The 25165-nt window shown below is 42.2% G+C and overlaps 1 protein-coding gene across 1 annotated transcript; it reads right to left on the bottom strand.

Moving 5' to 3' along the window:
* Nucleotides 1-6366: 6366 nt before the first annotated feature.
* LOC120040345 (receptor-type tyrosine-protein phosphatase R-like) lies at nt 6367-18269 on the bottom strand (the record flags this gene model as incomplete). Its single annotated transcript, XM_038985533.1, has 5 exons — nt 6367-7056; nt 10572-10843; nt 11388-11498; nt 13233-13370; nt 18190-18269. Coding segments are annotated over 5 exons (695 nt in total), but the record flags the coding sequence as incomplete, so codon positions are not given.
* Between the last annotated feature and the right edge of the window lie 6896 nt (nt 18270-25165).

The raw sequence follows: 25165 nt of genomic DNA, 5'->3' as shown, positions 1-25165 counted from the left end.
TTATGTTTATTGTCCTTATAGATATGCCTGATCACATTATGTTTAATGGTCCTTATAGATATGCCTGATCACATTATGTTTAATGGTCCTTATAGATATGCCTGATCACATTATGTTTAATGGTCCTTATAGATATGCCTGATCACATTATGTTAATGGTCCTTATAGATATGCCTGATCACATTATGTTTAATGGTCCTTATAGATATTGCCTGATCACATTATGTTAATGGTCCTTATAGATATGCCTGATCACATTATGTGTAATGGTCCTTATAGATATGCCTGATCACATTATGTTTAATGGTCCTTATAGATATGCCTGATCACATTATGTTTAATGGTCCTTATAGATATGCCTGATCACATTATGTTTAATGGTCCTTATAGATATGCCTGATCACATTATGTTTAATGGTCCTTATAGATATGCCTGATCACATTATGTTTAATGGTCCTTATAGATATGCCTGATCACATTATGTTTAATGGTCCTTATAGATATGCCTGATCACATTATGTTTAATGGTCCTTATAGATATGCCTGATCACATTATGTTTAATGGTCCTTATAGATATGCCTGATCACATTATGTTTAATGGTCCTTATAGATATGCCTGATCACATTATGTTTAATGGTCCTTATAGATATGCCTGATCACATTATGTTTAATGGTCCTTATAGATATGCCTGATCACATTATGTTTAATGGTCCTTATAGATATGCCTGATCACATTATGTTTAATGGTCCTTATAGATATGCCTGATCACATTATGTTTAATGGTCCTTATAGATATGCCTGATCACATTATGTTTAATGGTCCTTATAGATATGCCTGATCACATTATGTTTAATGGTCCTTATAGATATGCCTGATCACATTATGTTTAATGGTCCTTATAGATATGCCTGATCACATTATGTTTAATGGTCCTTATAGATATGCCTGATCACATTATGTTTAATGGTCCTTATAGATATGCCTGATCACATTATGTTTAATGGTCCTTATAGATATGCCTGATCACATTATGTTTAATGGTCCTTATAGATATGCCTGATCACATTATGTTTAATGGTCCTTATAGATATGCCTGATCACATTATGTGTAATGGTCCTTATAGATATGCCTGATCACATTATGTTTAATGGTCCTTATAGATATGCCTGATCACATTATGTTTAATGGTCCTTATAGATATGCCTGATCACATTATGTGTAATGGTCCTTATAGATATGCCTGATCACATTATGTTTAATGGTCCTTATAGATATGCCTGATCACATTATGTTTAATGGTCCTTATAGATATGCCTGATCACATTATGTGTAATGGTCCTTATAGATATGCCTGATCACATTATGTTTAATGGTCCTTATAGATATGCCTGATCACATTATGTTTAATGGTCCTTATAGATATGCCTGATCACATTATGTTTAATGGTCCTTATAGATATGCCTGATCACATTATGTTTAATGGTCCTTATAGATATGCCTGATCACATTATGTTTAATGGTCCTTATAGATATGCCTGATCACATTATGTTTAATGGTCCTTATAGATATGCCTGATCACATTATGTTTAATGGTCCTTATAGATATGCCTGATCACATTATGTTTAATGGTCCTTATAGATATGCCTGATCACATTATGTTTAATGGTCCTTATAGATATGCCTGATCACATTATGTTTAATGGTCCTTATAGATATGCCTGATCACATTATGTTTAATGGTCCTTATAGATATGCCTGATCACATTATGTTTAATGGTCCTTATAGATATGCCTGATCACATTATGTTTAATGGTCCTTATAGATATGCCTGATCACATTATGTGTAATGGTCCTTATAGATATGCCTGATCACATTATGTTTAATGGTCCTTATAGATATGCCTGATCACAATATGTTTAATGGTCCTTATAGATATGCCTGATCACATTATGTGTAATGGTCCTTATAGATATGCCTGATCACATTATGTTTAATGGTCCTTATAGATATGCCTGATCACATTATGTTTAATGGTCCTTATAGATATGCCTGATCACATTATGTTTAATGGTCCTTATAGATATGCCTGATCACATTATGTTTAATGGTCCTTATAGATATGCCTGATCACATTATGTTTAATGGTCCTTATAGATATGCCTGATCACAATATCTTTAATAGCACTTTCAGATGTAGTGTATATATATTCCTCCATCATGCATATTCATGGTTTGCACCTCCGTCACTCGGTCGTGTCATGCCATTGTTATGAACGTTGTCAAGCCGCCCTCTACCGGAGGCATTCTGGGTGGAGGCTAACTACTGTTTAGTCAAAATTACACTACAGTGAATGGAAATACGATGATATTGCGAAAGTAGTCAAATATTTAGTAGGAAACAACTTAATGCCAGCATTATCATGTCTTCAAAATTTACTTTAGACATGGCAATGTTGTCATTAGCTAGTAAAGTTCGTCGAAAATAGCTATGCAATGCTAATAGCTATGCAATGCTAACGTTAGCTAGCTAAAATCCGGTGGCCTCTCCTCAATTTTAGCTAGCTAGTGAAAGTCAATCTGGCGACATTCAACGTTTTCCTACAAATTATTTGCCTCATTTTGAATGTCATTGCATTTCAAATCCACTGTAATGCGCTTTTGATGAAATCTTCATCAGCGCTCAATGACGATGCATTTAGTAAAAAAACAACATTGTGACCAAACATGCAGCCCATGAATATAATGTACTTGAAGAGAAGCAGAATGTAGATTATAGACCATCCGGCTATTGATCTCTAAAACCCGAGACTGGAACACAAATATTACTCTGCTTCCCTACTGTTTCAGTGAAATATTCAGTTTGAGGTTCCAGGCTACTAAACTATTCTAAAGCATGATCTGTATGGGCAAGCAGCTTTGATGAGAATAACTTTGGCTGTTTGTGGGAATCGTCTTGTTGAGTTAGAAACCCTAGCGGAGTTAAGGAAATGACCTCATGGATGTCTTGTTAGAAGAGGAAGGAGCAGGGAGGGGTATTTGTGTTGTCTAGAATCCTCCCTGAATACTACTCTGCTTTACTAGTGAGACCATAGTGAAATGGAGCGCTATTCAGGATGGATTCCAAGCTAGTAATTGTGCAACTCACTTTAGATTTTCAGGAATTACCAGAAAAGTTTGAAGGGAATCATGTCCAATCTACAGTTGAAGTCAGAAGTTTACATACACTTAGGTTGTTGGAGTCATTAAAACTAGTTTTTCAACCACTCCACAAATTTCTTGTCAACAAACTGTAGTTTTGGCAAGTCGGTTTGGGCATCTACTTTGTGCATGACACAAGTAATTTTTCCAACAATTGTTTACAGACAGATTATTTCATTTCTAATTCACTGTATCACAATTCCAGTGAGTCAGAAGTTTACATACACAAAGTTAACTGTGCCTTTAAACAGCTTGGAAAATTCCAGAAAATGATGCCATGGCTTTAGAAGCTTCTGATCTTCTGACATCATTTAAGTCAATTGGAGGTGTACCTGTGGATGTATTTCAAGGCCTACCTTCAAACTCAGTGCCTCTTTGTTTGACATCATGCAAAAATCTAAAGAAATCAGCCAAGACCCCAGAAAAAGAATTGTAGACCTCCACAAGTCTGGTTCATCCTTGGGAGCAATTTCCAAACGCCTGAAGTTACCACGTTCATCTGTACAAACAATAGTACGCAACTATAAACACCATTGGGCCACGCAGCCGTCATACCGCTCAGGAAGGAGACGCGTTCTGTCTCCTAGAGATGAACGTACTTTGGTGCGAAAAGTGCAAATGAATCCCAGAACAACGGCAAAGGACCTTGTGAAGATGCTGGAGGAAACAGGTACAAAAGTATCTATATCCACAGTAAAACGAGTCCTATATCAACGTAACCTGAAAGGCCGCTCAGCAAGGAAGAAGCCACTGCTCCAAAACCGCCATAAAAAAGCCAGACTACGGTTTGCAGCTGCACATGGGGACAAAACTCGTACTTTTTGGAGAAATGTCCTCTGGTCTGATGAAACAAAAATAGAACTGTTTGGCCATAATGACCATCGTTGTGTTTGGAGGAAAAAGGGGGAGGCTTGCAAGCCGAAGAACACCATCCCAACCATGAAGCACGGGGGTGGCAGCATCATGTTGTGGGGGTGCTTTGCTGCAGGAGGGACTGGTGCACTTCACAAAATAGATGGCATCATGAGGGAGGAAAATGATGTGGACATATTGAAGCAACATCTCAAGACATCAGTCAGGAAGTTAAAGCTTGGTCGCAAATGGGTCTTGCAAATGGAAAATGACCCCAAGCATACTTCCTAAGTTGTGGAAAAATGGCTTAAGGACAACACAGTCAAGGTATTGGAGTGGCTAGCACAAAGCCCTGACCTCAATCCTATAGAAAATCTGTGGGCAGATTCTGAAAAGCATGTGTGAGCAAGGAGGCCTACAAACCTGACTCAGTTACACCAGCTCTGTAAGGAGGAATGGGCCAAAATTCACCCAACTTATTGTGGGAAGCTTTTGGAAGGCTACCCAAAACGTTTGACCCAAGTTAAACAATTTAAAGGCAATGCTACCAAATACTAATTCAGTGTATGTAAACCTCTGACCCACTGGGAATGTTATGAAAGAAATAAAAGCTGAAATTAAGCATTCTCTCTACTATTATTCTGACATTTCACATTCTTAAAATAAAGTGGTTATCCTAACTGACCTAAGACAGGGAATTTTTACTATGATTAAATGTCAGGAATTGTGAAAAACTGAGTTTAAATGTATTTGGCTAAGGTGTATGTAAACCTCTGACTTCAACTGTATGTATTTGGCATTCAGAAGCTACAGTATATCAGAGTTTGAAATCAGGGTCAGATAATCTGGACAAAAAAAATGATAAGTGTCTGATTGACGTTATCTTTGTAATAACTGTTTTGTTTCAGAGATAAAGTGTATGGGAATCTACAGTGGGGCAAAAAAGTATTTAGTCAGCCACCAATTGTGCAAGTTCTCCCACAGTGTGTGAAAACCTTGTGAAGACTTACAGAAAACGTTTGACCTCTGTCATTGCCAACAAAGGGTCAATAACAAAGTATTGAGATAAACTTTTGTTATTGACCAAATACTTATTTTCCACCATAATTTGCAAATAAATTCATTAAAAATCCTACAATGTGATTTTCTAGATTTTATTTTCTCGTTTTGTCTGTCATAGTTGAAGTGTACCTATGATGACATTTACAGGCCTCTCTCATCTTTTTAAGTGGGAGAACTTGCACACTTGGTGGCTGACTAAATACTTTTTTGCCCCACTGTATACCATTCAGTCATACAGAGAAAACATCATGTCTAAAAGTGCCAAATGATCATGAGTTTACTGTTAAACATTAAAACATTATCTTAATATCGTATAAAACTAAAAGCATTATTATTACTGTCATTTAATCTATATGATCAACAATTAAACATAACATGAGTGCACCATTGTCATTTAAACGCAAACGTTTACACTTTGGTAAAGAAAGTAGTCGTATAATTATCTGTGATGCTTAAAGGCCCAACACAGCCGTTTTCATCTCAATTTCAATTAACTGCCAACATCATAGTATGTGAATATATATAAAACACAGGGGGGGAAAATCATGTTTTTGACTGCACTGGGCCTTTAATTGTCAACACAATATACCTAAGGATGGATTTGAAAGCTAAGAAATGGAAAATAAATGATTGTCTGAAAAAAAAAATATGTTTTGGTCGTAAGATTGATTTACTGATGAAATGTCATGCCATTTCAGAGCCAGGGTAGATCACACGGTAACTCATAACAGCGAGCTTTGGTATGGAACAACATTGGATCACACGGCGGCCATGACAGTTCTCTGTGAATAAGGTAGATCTATAGGACGGCCTATAGCAGGGGGCTGCCAAACTCAATTCCTGAAGGGCCGCGTGTCGGCTGGCTTTTTTTGTTGTTATTTGCTTCCAATTCAGTGTGTATAACAGCCATCCCCATAGCGTAAAGACCTTTTGATGTGTAGTACCGTGCAGACAGGCCCAATCGTTCCCTCACCTTTCATACACTGATGTTTCAATGGATGATCAACATGCTCTCAGAGGTATACTATATGGCAGAGGGGCAGCTTCTAGTGTGTTACTGAGAGAAAAGCCAACCTCAATGGAATATAACAGTCTTTAGAATAATACCCTTTGTGTAACAGCACATAGTTTAAAAAAATAAAATAAATCATAATTCAAAAATATCCTAGTAAAGTCACAAAGACAAGTGCTATTAATTTCGACAACGTACCTTTTGCTTTTTAAAAGAAACACCGTGGACGATTCAAGGACCACAGACTACCTACCCATCTACTGTAGCACATAGTAGTAAGAGGTCAGAGTGGAGATATACTACAGAATCAATATCAGGCAATCTGATTGGACAGAGCTGCAGTATCAGAGAGTTTGATTGGACAGAGGCAGGTTGCTCACAACAACGTTTTCAGAAGCAGAGCTGCTCACGAATGACAGGAAGTAGTAGAAGAAGAAGAAGAAGAAGAGGAGGAAAAGGAGGAAGAGAAGAAAGGATACATTACATTCAGAGACAAAATCACCTGTCCATACCTCCATCTCTCTCTCTCTGTAAGGAGACTCAATCAATCAGCCAATAGCAGTCCAGGCTGTCCATACCTCCATCTCTCTCTCTCTGTAAGGAGACTCAATCAATCAGCCAATAGCAGTCCAGGCTGTCCATACATGTCCACAAAGACTAAGCACACAAGGACATCTACCATCCAATCGTCACCCAAATATCCACTTCCACATTAGTCACATGACCTCACAGTCACCAGGTAAGATAGGTCCTTCCCGCTAGGGGGAATTAAATTCCACTTCCTGGAAAAATCTGGCATGTCTAGCAAAAACTTCCTGGCCTCTGTTCATTGGCCGGTGTCGGCGGAGAGGCGGGTCTCGAAGAGGCTCAAGGCGTGGTGGACAAACTCGTACTGCTCCCCTGTCTGGATCAGGCCTCCTCTGAAAAGACACACAGAGACAAGGAAGCCATTAGAATCACGGCAAAAATAACAGAACGGGCCAGTAAACAGTGTTAGCATGTTAGTAACATGCTATGAAATACAAGGAGTGGAAAAATAATTATAATAAACTAAACCTTCCATCAATTGCGGCCATCCTGCTGTCTGAAAAATAATGAATCCATCTCATACTGTGACTGAAAAACCTCCCTCTTGTTTTAGTGCTGCAGAACATTTGGAACATTCATTACCATTGTTCTGTGTCATAATACAAGAACCATTTAGGATTCTCTCCAGCTCATTTAATCCTGTGGTAATTAGTCACGATAAAAGGTCATTTTAAACTCTTCGTCGCTCATCTAAACGATACAGTGGCAGTTTGCTTCAGTACATTCTGTTCATTGATTAACTAAAGCTCAACCAAGGCAACATTATGAAGTCCTTGATACCCTGTTGAGCTGCAGGCTACTGCTTCATCCTAATGGATGATTGCTTTATCCTGGGACAGACAGGCTGCGGGAGATATTTCAGCTGAAACCCTGTTCAGGCTCAGGGGATGAGTGTGTGTGTGTGTGTGTGTGTGTGTGTGTGTGTGTGTGTGTGTGTGTGTGTGTGTGTGTGTGTGTGTGTGTGTGTGTGTGTGTGTGTGTGTGTGTATGTGTGTGTGTGTGTGTGTGTGTGTGTGTGTGTGTGTGTGTGTGTATGTGTTTGAAAGAGATAGGAACATAATATCACGTTCTGTCCCTCTCTTGTCTCTTGTAAGAAAAACACAGTTTCTCATGTACAAGTTTCTTAGCATGATTTATGTCACACCCACCTACATCCTGACTGTCTGTCTGACTGTCCTAACCCAGCCACATCCCTCCTAACATCCATCCTGACTGTCTGTCTGTCCTCACCCACCTACATCCCTCCTAACATCCATCCTGACTGTCTGTCTGTCTGTCCTCACCCACCTACATCCCTCCTAACATCCATCCTGACTGTCTGACTGTCCTCACCCACCTACATCCCTCCTAACATCCATCCTGTCTGTCTGTCTGACTGTCCTCACCCACCTACATCCCTCCTAACATCCATCCTGACTGTCTGTCTGTCCTCACCCACCTACATCCCTCCTAACATCCATCCTGTCTGTCTGTCTGACTGTCCTCACCCACCTACATCCCTCCTAACATCCATCCAGACTGTCTGTCTGTCCTCACCCACCTACATCCCTCCTAACATCCAGTCCTGTCTGTCTGTCTGACTGTCCTCACCCACCTACATCCCTCCTAACATCCATCCTGTCTGTCTGTCTGACTGTCCTCACCCACCTACATCCCTCCTAACATCCATCCTGACTGTCTGTCTGACTGTCCTCACCCAGCCACATCCATCCTGACTGTCTGTCTGACTGTCCTCACCCACCTACATCCCTCCTAACATCCATCCTGACTGTCTGTCTGACTGTCCTCACCCAGCCACATCCATCCTGTCTGTCTGTCTGTCTGTCTGTCTGTCTGTCTGTCTGTCTGTCTGTCTGTCTGTCTGTCTGTCTGTCTGTCTGTCTGTCTGTCCTAACCCAGCCACATCCGTCACGGACAACGACGTCTTGCTTCCAGACAAACTAAACACCTTCTTTGCCCGCTTAGAGGATAATACAGTACCACTGACGAGGCCCGCTACCAAGGACTGTGGGCCCCCCACTCTCCTTCTCCGTGGCCGACATGAGTAAGACATTTAAACGTGTTAACCCTCGCAGGGCTGCTGGCCCAGACGGCATCCCTAGCCTCAGAGCATGCGCAGACCAGCTGGCTAGTGTGTTTACGGTCATATTCAATCGCTCCTTATCCCAGTATGCTGTCCCCAAATGCTTCAAGATTTTCACCATTGTTCCTGTACCAAAGACGCCAAAGATAACTGAACTAAATGACCATCGCACCATAGCACTCACTTCTGTCATCATGAAGTGCTGTGAGAGACTAGTCAAGGATCATATCACCTCCACTTTCCCGGCCACCCTAGACCCACTTCAGTTTGCATACAGGTCCACACATCTGCTAACCATGTGTATGTGACCAATAACATTTGATTTGATCCATCCTGTCTGTCTGTCTGTCTGTCTGTCTGTCTGTCTGTCTGTCTGTCTGTCTGTCTGTCTGTCTGTCTGTCTGTCTGTCTGTCTGTCTGTCTGTCTGTCTGTCTGTCTGTCTGTAATCACTGATGGTCATTAGAGCAACACAAACACAGTAGCATACAAGCAGGAAAGAGGCCATGGCTTTATCATCACCAGGTAACTCACCTGTCTGCTGTAAACGTATTGTACTACCTTGGACCTATTCCACATACGGTCTAATACACCAGGTGTAGGTAACTCACCTGTCTGCTGTAAACGTATTGTACTATCTTGGACCTATTCCACATACGGTCTAATACACCAGGTGTAGGTAACTCACCTGTCTGCTGTAAACGTATTGTACTACATTGGACCTATTCCACATACGGTCTAATACACCAGGTGTAGGTAACTCACCTGTCTGCTGTAAACGTATTGTACTACATTGGACCTATTCCACATACGGTCTAATACACCAGGTGTAGGTAACTCACCTGTCTGCTGTAAACGTATTGTACTACATTGGACCTATTCCACATACTGCCTAATACACCAGGTGTAGGTAACTCACCTGTCTGCTGTAAACGTATTGTACTACATTGGACCTATTCCACATACGGTCTAATACACCAGGTGTAGGTAACTCACCTGTCTGCTGTAAACGTATTGTACTACCTTGGACCTATTCCACATACTGTCTAATACACCAGGTGTAGGTAACTCACCTGTCTGCTGTAAACGTATTGTACTACATTGGACCTATTCCACATACTGCCTAATACACCAGGTGTAGGTAACTCACCTGTCTGCTGTAAACGTATTGTACTACATTGGACCTATTCCACATACTGCCTAATACACCAGGTGTAGGTAACTCACCTGTCTGCTGTAAACGTATTGTACTACCTTGGACCTATTCCACATACGGTCTAATACACCAGGTGTAGGTAACTCACCTGTCTGCTGTAAACGTATTGTACTACATTGGACCTATTCCACATACGGTCTAATACACCAGGTGTAGGTAACTCACCTGTCTGCTGTAAACGTATTGTACTACCTTGGACCTATTCCACATACGGTCTAATACACCAGGTGTAGGTAACTCACCTGTCTGCTGTAAACGTATTGTACTACCTTGGACCTATTCCACATACGGTCTAATACACCAGGTGTAGGTAACTCACCTGTCTGCTGTAAACGTATTGTACTACATTGGACCTATTCCACATACGGTCTAATACACCAGGTGTAGGTAACTCACCTGTCTGCTGTAAACGTATTGTACTACCTTGGACCTATTCCACATACGGTCTAATACACCAGGTGTAGGTAACTCACCTGTCTGCTGTAAACGTATTGTACTACCTTGGACCTATTCCACATACGGTCTAATACACCAGGTGTAGGTAACTCACCTGTCCGCTCTGAGCTGACACACAATCCCCAGCACATCCACCACTCCCTCCAGCTCCAACTGACGACAGCCTATCATCGTGGCGATGAAGCAGCCCGTTCGGCCAATCCCCGCGCTGCAGTGTACGATGACGGGTCCCTGGGACGGGGAGCCCGTCCTGTCCTCCTCCACGTCTCTCATCAGCTGGAGCAGGGGCTGGGCGCTGTCTGGGGTCTTATGGTCCGGCCATGATGTGTACCAGTAGTGCTTCACCACACGACTCTGAGCCCCTTGCTGTGAAAGAGACAAAGACACACAGAGTTTGAGTAAGACCAAGATTGTGGTTTCAGTCTAGTTTACAGTAACTGTCCAGTGTTTATTTCAATGAAATATGACCTAGAATCAATGACAATGTGAGTGAAATAGTTTTCCTTCTAAACATTTTTAAATAAATTATGTTATGAAGCAGCTTTTCTGTTTTGGAATGGTGTGGGCGTACCCCAACAACAGAATAGTGGGGTGTATACCGGTCATAAAAAATATTAACGCAAGTAGATCGCTGATTGGTCAGTTCATCCTCCTCTATGAGAAAATAGCAAGCATTTTGGAAACGGTCTGTTTGAGATAAACATTTGAGGTGGGTTTTTGAAGTGTTTTATTTTCTCCAATTTATGCTTTGGTCACAAATACGAGTAGGGCCTATAGGATGAGTCAACAAAACATGAACTTTTAAAAGTGTAGATTTTCAATGGACAGTTAATTAAGTGTATAGTAAATGGATAGAAACCCACAGCGATCCAGTATGGTCAATGGGTTTCATCACTAAGTGATAAAGTACCTTCAGGGTGAGGGTACGGCAGGTGTAGTTGTCACACTCTGTCACGTTGTTAATGAGCACCTCCACCTTGCCGTAAATACCACGCCTCTCTGGCCAGTACAGAACACATTTCTGGAACAGACAACATCATTAATCACTACACATGTTATCGTATCGCCAATCATTATTGATCCAGTGTATTAAACCCTGTCAATAACACATTATGTCATGTATAACAGGATTATGTCATGTATCCTGTCAAATTTACATGTGTAGAATCACATACATATTTGTTTATACCTATGGGTTTGTGTGTGTGTTAGGGTTGAATATTTTCCCAGGTATTTAAAAAAAAAAATCCATCCCGAGAATAAATCCCTTTTCTCCCAGAGTAAACCGGTATTTCCCGCCAAAACCATAAATGTCATTCTAAAGCATATAAACCATATAAATATGCTTTATATTTAATTAGGTTAGAGCTTTGATCAGCACGACAAATCAAGCCTGATGCTACCTGAGACTGATGAGCCATACAATAAAGACATTTTATGAAGATTAGCTGACTGCTTGCTGTCTGGAAACAGCTCTGTCTCTGCTGTCTGGAAACAGCTCTGTCTCTGCTGTCTGGAAACAGCTCTGTCTCTGCTGTCTGGAAACAGCTCTGTCTCTGCTGTCTGGAAACAGCTCTGTCTCTGCTGTCTGGAAATAGCTCTGTCTCTGCTGTCTGGAAACAGCTCTGTCTCTGCTGTCTGGAAACAGCTCTGTCTCAGCTGTCTGGAAACAGCTCTGTCTCTGCTGTCTGGAAACAGCTCTGTCTCTGCTGTCTGGAAACAGCTCTGTCTCAGCTGTCTGGAAACAGCTCTGTCTCTGCTGTCTGGAAACAGCTCTGTCTCAGCTGTCTGGAAACAGCTCTGTCTCAGCTGTCTGGAAACAGCTCTGTCTCTGCTGTCTGGAAACAGCTCTGTCTCTGCTGTCTGGAAACAGCTCTGTCTCTGCTGTCTGGAAACAGCTCTGTCTCTGCTGTCTGGAAACAGCTCTGTCTCTGCTGTCTGGAAACAGCTCTGTCTCTGCTGTCTGGAAATAGCTCTGTCTCTGCTGTCTGGAAACAGCTCTGTCTCTGCTGTCTGGAAACAGCTCTGTCTCAGCTGTCTGGAAACAGCTCTGTCTCTGCTGTCTGGAAACAGCTCTGTCTCTGCTGTCTGGAAACAGCTCTGTCTCAGCTGTCTGGAAACAGCTCTGTCTCAGCTGTCTGGAACAGTTTACTCTGCTGGTATCAGTCAGTGAGGTTTAAATTTGGTCGTTCTAAGAAATACTGCACTGAATGTATCACCTGAAAGAGGTATGCTAGGACATCTATATATAGGGCTATATATCAACCTACAACAGCATTACCTATTTGGAATCATCTTATACAGGGGGGGATGTGTACATTAGACGCACATTCAGTCCTTATATTAGTGTAGCATAGACTACGCTGCAGCATATGCAGTCCTACTGCGCTCCATGCTGAGAGGTGCTGTCTGTCCGCACCATGAGCGTTGATGACTGATCATGCAGAGAGCAGAGAGAAGGACGTAGAGAAACCAGATTTCAACATCACATATAATTTAACAGTTCCATTTCACGTCACGTCATAATAAATGATTTATTATTATTTATAGTTTTTTCACTGTTATTTATTCCGGGAAAAGGGGAGTGGGTTTGGGCGGTAAATCTCTGTAACCAGGTTCCCGCTATTCAACCCTAGTGTGTGTGTGTGTGTGTGTGTGTGTGTGTGTGTGTGTGTGTGTGTGTGTGTGTGTGTGTGTGTGTGTGTGTGTGTGTGTGTGTGTGTGTGTGTGCGTGCGTGTGTGAGTGCCACCGTACCTCGTTCTTCTCCCTGAGCTTGGTGATCATGATGATGACAGGACAGTCTTCCTGCCAGGCCATCTGCCAGAAATCATTCACTGTGTTGATCATGGGACCCTGGGTGGCGATGTAGGCCTTTTCGTCACCTAGGTAACCCTGCAGAAACAGAGAGAGAGAGGGAGGGAGGGAGGGAGGGAGGGAGGGAGGGAGGGAGGGAGGGAGGGAGGGAGGGAGGGAGGGAGGGCTATTAGCAAACTGGTAAACAGGTATCCTTGAATGGACCAAAACAGTTTTTGTAAACCGTCACTAGACGTGATGAATGGACAGGTTGTTAAGCCATGATGAATGGACAGGTTGTTAAGACGTGATGAATGGACAGGTTGTTAAGACGTGATGAATGGACAGGTTGTTAAGACATGATGAATAGACAGGTTGTTAAGACGTGATGAATGGACAGGTTGTTAAGACATGATGAATGGACAGGTTGTTAAGACATGATGAATGGACAGGTTGTTAAGACGTGATGAATGGACAGGTTGTTAAGACATGATGAATGGACAGGTTGTTAAGACATGATGAATGGACAGGTTGTTAAGACGTGATGAATGGACAGGTTGTTAAGACGTGATGAATGGACAGGTTGTTAAGACGTGATGAATGGACAGGTTGTTAAGACGTGATGAATGGACAGGTTGTTAAGACGTGATGAATGGACAGGTTGTTAAGACGTGATGAATGGACAGGTTGTTAAGACGTGATGAATGGACAGGTTGTTAAGACATGATGAATGGACAGATTGTTAAGACGTGATGAATGGACAGGTTGTTAAGACGAGATGAATGGAGAGGTTGTTAAGACGTGATGAATGGACAGGTTGTTAAGACATGATGAATGGACAGATTGTTAAGACGTGATGAATTGACAGGTTGTTAAGACGAGATGAATGGAGAGGTTGTTAAGACGAGATGAATGGACAGGTTGTTAAGACGAGATGAATGGAGAGGTTGTTAAGACGTGATGAATGGACAGGTTGTTAAGACATGATGAATGGACAGGTTGTTAAGACGTGATGAATGGACAGGTTGTTAAGACACCAGAATTACATAACCCATTCATTAGGTGTTCATATTTCTGTCTTAATGTGTGCTGCTAATTTTTATTTATTTATTTTTTAATGTTTTTTTTAATGTAACTTTATTTAACTAGGCAAGTAAGTTAGGAACAAATTTACAATGGCGGCCTACCCCGGCCAAACCCGGACGACGCTGGGCCAATTGTGCACCGCCCTAATGGACTCCAAATCAGCAGGTCTGATTATCCTCTATGGTGTTAGCTACTGTCCAGAGAGAGATAAACCACAGCAGGTCTGATTATCCTCTATGGTGTTAACTACTGTCCAGGGAGATAAACCACAGCAGGTCTGATTATCCTCTATGGTGTTAGCTACTGTCCAGGGAGAGATAAACCACAGCAGGTCTGATTATCCTCTATGGTGTTAGCTACTGTCCAGGGAGAGATAAACCACAGCAGGTCTGATTATCCTCTGTGGTGTTAACTACTGTCCAGGGAGAGATAAACCACAGCAGGTCTGATTATCCTCTATGGTGTTAGCTACTGTCCAGAGAGATAAACCACAGCAGGTCTGATTATCCTCTATGGTGTTAACTACTGTCCAGGGAGATAAACCACAGCAGGTCTGATTATCCTCTATGGTGTTAGCTACTGTCCAGGGAGAGATAAACCACAGCAGGTCTGATTATCCTCTATGGTGTTAGCTACTGTCCAGGGAGATAAACCACAGCAGGTCTGATTATCCTCTATGGTGTTAGCTACTGTCCAGGGAGATAAACCACAGCAGGTCTGATTATCCTCTATGGTGTTAACTACTGTCCAGGGAGATAAACCACAGCAGGTCTGATTATCCTCTATGGTGTTAACTACTGTCCAGTGAGATAAACCACAGCAGGTCTGATTATCCTCTATGGTGTTAGCTACTGTCCAGGGAGATAAACCACAGCAGGTCTGATTATCCTCTATGGTGTTAGCTACTGTCCAGGGAGATAAACCACAGCAGGTCTGATTATCCTCTATGGTGTTAACTACTGTCCAGGGAGATAAACCACAGCAGGTCTGATTATCCTCTATGGTGTTAGCTAATGTCCAGGGAGATAAACCACAGCAGGTCTGATTATCCTCTATGGTGTTAACTACTGTCCAGGGAGATAAACCACAGCAGGTCTGATTATCCTCTATGGTGTTAGCTAATGTCCAGGGAGATAAACCACAGCAGGTCTGATTATCCTCTATGGTGTTAACTACTGTCCAGGGAGATAAACCACAGCAGGTCTGATTATCCTCTATGGTGTTAGCTAATGTCCAGGGAGATAAACCCCAGCAGGTCTGATTATCCTCTATGGTGTTAACTACTGTCCAGGGAGATAAACCACAGCAGGTCTGATTATCCTCTATGGTGTTAACTACTGTCCAGGGAGAGATAAACCACAGCAGGTCTGATTATCCTCTATGGTGTTAACTACTGTCCAGGGAGATAAACCACAGCAGGTCTGATTATCCTCTATGGTGTTAACTACTGTCCAGGGAGAGATAAACCACAGCAGGTCTGATTATCCTCTATGGTGTTAACTACTGTCCAGGGAGATAAACCACAGCAGGTCTGATTATCCTCTATGGTGTTAACTACTGTCCAGGGAGATAAACCACAGCAGGTCTGATTATCCTCTATGGTGTTAGCTAATGTCCAGGGAGATAAACCACAGCAGGTCTGATTATCCTCTATGGTGTTAACTACTGTCCAGGGAGATAAACCACAGCAGGTCTGATTATCCTCTATGGTGTTAACTACTGTCCAGGGAGATAAACCACAGCAGGTCTGATTATCCTCTATGGTGTTAACTACTGTCCAGGGAGATAAACCACAGCAGGTCTGATTATCCTCTATGGTGTTAACTACTGTCCAGGGAGAGATAAACCACAGCAGGTCTGATTATCCTCTATGGTGTTAACTACTGTCCAGGGAGATAAACCACAGCAGGTCTGATTATCCTCTATGGTGTTAACTACTGTCCAGGGAGAGATAAACCACAGCAGGTCTGATTATCCTCTATGGTGTTAACTACTGTCCAGGGAGAGATAAACCACAGCAGGTCTGATTATCCTCTATGGTGTTAGCTACTGTCCAGGGAGATAAACCACAGCAGGTCTGATTATCCTCTATGGTGTTAGCTACTGTCCAGGGAGATAAACCACAGCAGGTCTGATTATCCTCTATGGTGTTAACTACTGTCCAGGGAGATAAACCACAGCAGGTCTGATTATCCTCTATGGTGTTAACTACTGTCCAGGGAGATAAACCACAGCAGGTCTGATTATCCTCTATGGTGTTAGCTACTGTCCAGGGAGATAAACCACAGCAGGTCTGATTATCCTCTATGGTGTTAACTACTGTCCAGGGAGATAAACCACAGCAGGTCTGATTATCCTCTATGGTGTGAAAGAGAAAACGAGTGTTATGTCCCATATGGCACCCTATTCCCTATATAGTGCACTACTTTTGACCAGAATGTGGTGTACTAAATAGGGAATAAGGTGCCATTTTGGAGTTGCCCTAGTAGTTGAGCTTCCTGCAGTGACTACAGGGGAAGTGACCCTATTGTATCTGCAGCCCAACGGGTCATTAGAGAGTGAGTTCACTAGTTCCTCCGGGCCTGGCCTCTTTCTCCTTCTGTTCTCTCCATAGACTTACATCAGAAACAATGTCCTCGCTCCCCTGGTTCACTGCTACGCTTTTCGTTCCCAAGATGTATAAACCCGATAAGGAGAATCTGAAGTTGTTTGTTTGTTTAAAAAGGAAACAATAACTTTAAACAAACCCAGTCTTATATCACACCACTCAGTTCAACAACACCGATATGTTATATAATATAACATGAAATATGACTGCATAAACTAAACTAAAAATGACCAGTTAGAATCCAGGGTGAAAGAATGAAAAATCTGACTACGTTTCATGAGTTCAGTTCTAATCTCTAATCTGTTTTAATCTGACTATGCATACCTGTACAGCCAACTTTAATCTGTATTTTAATCTGACTATACATACCTGTACAGCCAACTTTAATCTGTGTTTTAATCTGGTTATGCAAACCTGTACAGCCAACTTTAATCTGTGTTTTAATCTGACTATGCATACCTGTACAGCCAATTTTAATCTGTGTTTTAATCTGACTATGCATACCTGTACAGCCAAATTTAATGTGTGTTTTAATCTGACTATACATACCTGTACAGCCAACTTTAATCCGTGTTTTAATCTGACTATGCATACCTGTACAGCCAACTTCAATCTGTATTTTAATCTGACTATGCATACCTGTACAGCCAAATTTAATGTGTGTTTTAATCTGACTATACATACCTGTACAGCCAACTTTAATCTGTGTTTTAATCTGACTATACATACCTGTACAGCCAACTTTAATCTGTGTTTTAATCTGACTATACATACCTGTACAGCCAACTTTAATCTGTGTTTTAATCTGACTATACATACCTGTACAGCCAACTTTAATCTGTGTTTTAATCTGACTATACATACCTGTACAGCCAACTTTAATCTGTGTTTTAATCTGACTATTCATACCTGTACAGCCAACTTTAATCTGTGTTTTAATCTGACTATGCATACCTGTACAGCCAACTTTCAGGAAAAGCTTTTTACCTGTTCATTATGAGAGCGCTATCATGTGTCATTTTGTCTCTAAGAGTTCACTGTAGTTTCACAACCACAGCATCCACTCGGTTTGGTTTCAGAACTCAATGTGTTAACAAACAATGGTGTGTGTGTGTGTGTGTGTGTGTGTGTGTGTGCGTGCGTGCGTGCGTGCGTGCGTGCGTGCGTGCGTGCGTGCGTGCGTGCGTGCGTGTGTGCGTGTGTGTGTGTGCGTGTATAACTTACCCTAATGTAGTTGGCGTTGATGTAGCTGCTGAGAGGGTCGAAGGAGCTCTTGGTCCTCAGGATCACTCTGGAATGTGGATCTACAGGAAACAATAGATCTGTTAGTAACTGGAGGGTTCTAGCTATTGGAATCAGATAGATCTGTTAGTGACTGGAGGGTTCTAGCTCATAGAATCAGATAGATCTGTTAGTAACTGGAGGGTTCTAGCTAATAGAATCAGATAGATCTGTTAGTAACTGGAGGGTTCTAGCTATTAGAATCAGATAGATATGTTAGAGACTAGAGGGTTCTAGCTATTAGAATCAGATAGATCTGTTAGTAACTGGAGGGTTCTAGCTAATAGAATCAGATAGATCTGTTAGTAACTGGAGGGTTCTAGCTAATAGAATCAGATAGATCTGTTAGTAACTGGAGGGTTCTAGCTATTAGAATCAGATAGATATGTTAGTGACTAGAGGGTTCTAGCTCATAGAATCAGATAGATATGTTAGTGACTAGAGGGTTCTAGCTCATAGAATCAGATAGATATGTTAGTGACTAGAGGGTTCTAGCTATTAGAATCAGATAGATATGTTAGTGACTAGAGGGTTCTAGCTCATAGAATCAGATAGATCTGTTAGTAACTGGAGGGTTCTAGCTAATAGAATCAGATAGATCTGTTAGTAACTGGAGGGTTCTAGCTAATAGAATCAGATAGATCTGTTAGTAACTGGAGGGTTCTAGCTAATAGAATCAGATAGATCTGTTAGTAACTGGAGGGTTCTAGCTAATAGAATCAGATAGATATGTTAGTGACTGGAGGGTTCTAGCTCATAGAATCAGATAGATCTGTTAGTAACTGGAGGGTTCTAGCTAATAGAATCAGATAGATCTGTTAGTAAGTGGAGGGTTCTAGCTATTAGAATCAGATAGATCTGTTAGTAACTGGAGGGTTCTAGCTATTAGAATCAGATAGATCTGTTAGTGACTAGAGGGTTCTAGCTATTAGAATCAGATAGATCTGTTAGTGACTAGAGGGTTCTAGCTATTAGAATCAGATAGATCTGTTAGTGACTAGAGGGTTCTAGCTATTAGAATCAGATAGATCTGTTAGTGACTAGAGGGTTCTAGCTATTAGAATCAGATAGATATGTTAGTGACTAGAGGGTTCTAGCTAATAGAATCAGATAGATCTGTTAGTAAGTGGAGGGTTCTAGCTATTAGAATCAGATAGATCTGTTAGTAACTGGAGGGTTCTAGCTATTAGAATCAGATAGATCTGTTAGTGACTAGAGGGTTCTAGCTATTAGAATCAGATAGATCTGTTAGTGACTAGAGGGTTCTAGCTATTAGAATCAGATAGATCTGTTAGTGACTAGAGGGTTCTAGCTATTAGAATCAGATAGATCTGTTAGTGACTAGAGGGTTCTAGCTATTAGAATCAGATAGATATGTTAGTGACTAGAGGGTTCTAGCTAATAGAATCAGATAGATATGTTAGTAACTAGAGGGTTCTAGCTAATAGAATCAGATAGATATGTTAGTGACTAGAGGGTTCTAGCTATTAGAATCAGATAGATATGTTAGTGACTAGAGGGTTCTAGCTAATAGAATCAGATAGATATGTTAGTGACTAGAGGGTTCTAGCTAATAGAATCAGATAGATATGTTAGTGACTAGAGGGTTCTAGCTAATAGAATCAGATAGATATGTTAGTAACTGGAGGGTTCTAGCTAATAGAATCAGATAGATCTGTTAGTAACTGGAGGGTTCTAGCTAATAGAATCAGATAGATCTGTTAGTAACTGGAGGGTTCTAGCTAATAGAATCAGATAGATCTGTTAGTAACTGGAGGGTTCTAGCTAATAGAATCAGATAGATATGTTAGTGACTGGAGGGTTCTAGCTCATAGAATCAGATAGATCTGTTAGTAACTGGAGGGTTCTAGCTAATAGAATCAGATAGATCTGTTAGTAAGTGGAGGGTTCTAGCTATTAGAATCAGATAGATATGTTAGTAACTGGAGGGTTCTAGCTATTAGAATCAGATAGATCTGTTAGTGACTAGAGGGTTCTAGCTATTAGAATCAGATAGATCTGTTAGTGACTAGAGGGTTCTAGCTATTAGAATCAGATAGATCTGTTAGTGACTAGAGGGTTCTAGCTATTAGAATCAGATAGATCTGTTAGTGACTAGAGGGTTCTAGCTATTAGAATCAGATAGATATGTTAGTGACTAGAGGGTTCTAGCTAATAGAATCAGATAGATATGTTAGTAACTAGAGGGTTCTAGCTAATAGAATCAGATAGATATGTTAGTAACTAGAGGGTTCTAGCTATTAGAATCAGATAGATATGTTAGTGACTAGAGGGTTCTAGCTATTATAATCAGATAGATATGTTAGTGACTAGTGGGTTCTAGCTATTAGAATCAGATAGATATGTTAGTGACTAGAGGGTTCTAGCTATTAGAATCAGATAGATATGTTAGTGACTGGAGGGTTCTAGCTAATAGAATCAGATAGATATGTTAGTGACTAGAGGGTTCTAGCTATTAGAATCAGATAGATATGTTAGTGACTGGAGGGTTCTAGCTAATAGAATCAGATAGATATGTTAGTGACTAGAGGGTTCTAGCTATTAGAATCAGATAGATATGTTAGTGACTGGAGGGTTCTAGCTAATATAATCAGATAGATATGTTAGTGACTAGAGGGTTCTAGCTATTAGAATCAGATAGATATGTTAGTGACTAGAGGGTTCTAGCTATTAGAATCAGATAGATATGTTAGTGACTAGAGGGTTCTAGCTATTAGAATCAGATAGATATGTTAGTGACTGGAGGGTTCTAGCTAATAGAATCAGATAGATCTGTTAGTGACTAGAGGGTTCTAGCTATTAGAATCAGATAGATATGTTAGTGACTGGAGGGTTCTAGCTAATAGAATCAGATAGATATGTTAGTGACTGGAGGGTTCTAGCTAATAGAATCAGATAGATATGTTAGTGACTAGAGGGTTCTAGCTATTAGAATCAGATAGATATGTTAGTGACTGGAGGGTTCTAGCTAATATAATCAGATAGATATGTTAGTGACTAGAGGGTTCTAGCTATTAGAATCAGATAGATATGTTAGTGACTAGAGGGTTCTAGCTATTAGAATCAGATAGATATGTTAGTGACTAGAGGGTTCTAGCTATTAGAATCAGATAGATATGTTAGTGACTGGAGGGTTCTAGCTAATAGAATCAGATAGATATGTTAGTGACTAGAGGGTTCTAGCTATTAGAATCAGATAGATATGTTAGTGACTGGAGGGTTCTAGCTAATAGAATCAGATAGATATGTTAGTGACTGGAGGGTTCTAGCTAATAGAATCAGATAGATATGTTAGTGACTAGAGGGTTCCATTAGACCCAGCTCACAAGGCTTTGACGGACAGCAGTGTCAGACCATGCATGAGGACAGGTCAGGAAATAACAACACATCCTGTTTCCTCTCTACTTCTTAGTTCAAGATCACTTGTTCTGTCTGGACTGATCTGTCTGGACTGTTCTGTCTGGACTGTTCTGTCTGGACTGTTCTGTCTGGAGTGTTCTGTCTGGACTGTTCTGTCTGAACTGTTCTGTCTGGAGTGTTCTGTCTGGACTGTTCTGTCTGGACTGTTCTGTCTGGAGTGTTCTGTCTGAACTGTTCTGTCTGGACTGTTCTGTCTGGAGTGTTCTGTCTGGACTGTTCTGTCGGGACTGTTCTGTCGGGACTGTTCTGTCGGGACTGTTCTGTCTGGACTGTTCTGTCTGGACTGTTCTGTCTGGAGTGTTCTGTCTGGACTGTTCTGTCTGGACTGTTCTGTCTGAACTGTTCTGTCTGGAGTGTTCTGTCTGGACTGTTCTGTCTGGACTGTTCTGTCTGGAGTGTTCTGTCTGGAGTGTTCTGTCTGGACTGTTCTGTCTGGACTGTTCTGTCTGGACTGTTCTGTCTGGAGTGTTCTGTCTGGAGTGTTCTGTCTGGACTGATCTGTCTGGACTGTTCTGTCTGGAGTGTTCTGTCTGGAGTGTTCTGTCTGGAGTGTTCTGTCTGGAGTGTTCTGTCTGGACTGTTCTGTCTGGACTGTTCTGTCTGGACTGATCTGTCTGGAATGTTCTGTCTGGAGTGTTCTGTCTGGAGTGTTCTGTCTGGAGTGTTCTGTCTGGACTGATCTGTCTGGAGTGTTCTGTCTGGACTGTTCTGTCTGGACTGATCTGTCTGAACTGTTCTGTCTGGAGTGTTCTGTCTGGACTGTTCTGTCTGGACTGTTCTGTCTGGAGTGTTATGTCTGGAGTGTTCTGTCTGGACTGTTCTGTCTGGACTGTTCTGTCTGGACTGTTCTGTCTGGAGTGTTCTGTCTGGACTGGTCTGTCTGGACTGTTCTGTCTGGAGTGTTCTGTCTGGAGTGTTCTGTCTGGAGTGTTCTGTCTGGAGTGTTCTGTCTGGAGTGTTCTGTCTGGACTGTTCTGTCTGGACTGTTCTGTCTGGAGTGTTCTGTCTGGACTGATCTGTCTGGAGTGTTCTGTCTGGAGTGTTCTGTCTGGAGTGTTCTGTCTGGACTCCTCTGTCTGGACTGATCTGTCTGGAGTGTTCTGTCTGGAGTGTTCTGTCTGGACTGTTCTGTCTGGACTGTTCTGTCTGGACTGTTCTGTCTGGACTGATCTGTCTGGAGTGTTCTGTCTGGAGTGTTCTGTCTGGACTGTTCTGTCTGGACTGATCTGTCTGGAGTGTTCTGTCTGGAGTGTTCTGTCTGGACTGTTCTGTCTGGACTGTTCTGTCTGGACTGATCTGTCTGGAGTGTTCTGTCTGGAGTGTCCTGTCTGGAGTGTTCTGTCTGGACTGATCTGTCTGGAGTGTTCTGTCTGGAGTGTTCTGTCTGGACTGATCTGTCTGGAATGTTCTGTCTGGACTGTTCTGTCTGGACTGTTCATTAGCAATGCTGCGGTACATTGGACAGAAAGAACCATGCCTCTGGACTATTGATGAACCAAACCCCAACCCCAACCTCAACCCCAGACCTCAACCCTAGACCCCAACCCCAGACTCCAGACCCCAACCTCAACCCCAGACCTCAACCCTAGACCCCAACCTCAACCCAAGACCTCAACCCCAGACCCCAACCTCAACCCCAGACCTCAACCCCAGACCCCAACCTCAACCCTAGACCTCAACCCCAGACTCCAACCCTAGACCCCAACCCCAGACCCTAACCTCAACCCCAGACCTCAACCCTAGACCCCAACCCCAGACCCCAACCTCAACCCCAGACCTCAACCCCAGACCCCAACCCTAGACCCCAACCCCAGACCCTAACCTCAACCCCAGACCTCAACCCCAGACCCCAACCTCAACCCCAGACCTCAACACCAGACCCCAACCCCAGAACCCAGACCTCAACCCCAGACCCCAACCTCAACCCTAGACCCCAACCCCAGACCCTAACCTCAACCCTAGACCTCAACCCCAGAACCCAACCTCAACCCTAGACCCCAACCCCCAATCTCAACCCCAGACCTCAACCCTAGACCCCGACCCCAGACTCCAACCTCAGACCCCAACCCCTAACCTCAACCTCAGACCCCTCTGCCGGTTCAGACAGGAAGCCCGATAACGTTCCAAGGTGTGAACGGGAAGACAGTAACATTCCAACCCAACTGTCTTTTCATTACAGAATGATGTCATCTGTGATGAGAGCTGGCAGACAGGAGCACACACACACACACACACACACACACACACACACACACACACACACACACACACACACACACACACACACACACACACACACACACACACACACACACACACACACACACAAACACACACACACACACACACACACACCCTTCTGGCAGCCAGACAGAGAGAACAGGCCGTCCAAGCAGAGCAGATCTCTAATCCTATTACTCTTCACAGAGTATAAGTCACAAATTACACCCTATTCCCTAGTTAGTGCACTACTATAGCACCCTATTCCCCAGTTAGTGCACTACTATAGCACCCTATTCCCTAGTTAGTGCACTACTATAGCACCCTATTCCCTAGTTAATGCACTACTATAACACCCTATTCCCTAGTTAGTGCACTACTATAGCACCCTATTCCCTAGTTAGTGCACTACTATAGCACCCTATTCCCTAGTTAATGCACTACTATAACACCCTATTCCCTAGTTAGTGCACTACTATAGCACCCTATTCCCCAGTTACTGCACTACTATAGCACCCTATTCACCCTACCTACTGCACTACTATAGCACCCTATTCACCCTACCTACTGCACTACTATAGCACCCTATTCACCCTACCTACTGCACTACTATAGCACCCTATTCCCTAGTTAGTGCACTACTATAGCACCCTATTCCCCAGTTAGTGCACTACTATAGCACCCTATTCCCTAGTTAGTGCACTACTATAGCACCCTATTCCCTAGTTAGTGCAGTACTATAGCACCCTATTCCCTAGTTAGTGCGCTACTATAGCACCCTATTCCCTACTTAGTGCGCTACTATAGCCCCCTATTCCCTAGTTAGTGCACTACTATAGCACCCTATTCCCCAGTTAGTGCACTACTATAGCACCCTATTCCCTAGTTAGTGCGCTACTATAACACCCTATTCCCTAGTTAGTGCAGTACTATAGCACCCTATTCCCCAGTTAGTGCACTACTATAGCACCCTATATTCCCTAGTTAGTGCAGTACTATAGCACCCTATTCCCTAGTTAGTGCGCTACTATAGCAGCCTATTCCCTAGTTAGTGCAGTACTATAGCACCCTATTCCCTAGTTAGTGCAGTACTATAGCACCCTATTCCCTAGTTAGTGCAGTACTATAGCACCCTATTCCCTAGTTAGTGCACTACTATAGCACCCTATTCCCTAGTTAGTGCGCTACTATAGCACCCTATTCCCTACTTAGTGCGCTACTATAGCACCCTATTCCCTAGTTAGTGCAGTACTATAAC

This window comes from Salvelinus namaycush, unplaced genomic scaffold, assembly GCF_016432855.1.
Source record: "Salvelinus namaycush isolate Seneca unplaced genomic scaffold, SaNama_1.0 Scaffold3426, whole genome shotgun sequence".
Taxonomy (NCBI): Eukaryota; Metazoa; Chordata; class Actinopteri; order Salmoniformes; family Salmonidae; genus Salvelinus; species Salvelinus namaycush.
Note: the sequence above shows the minus strand (reverse complement) of the source record. Positions and strands in the feature narration are given on the sequence as shown.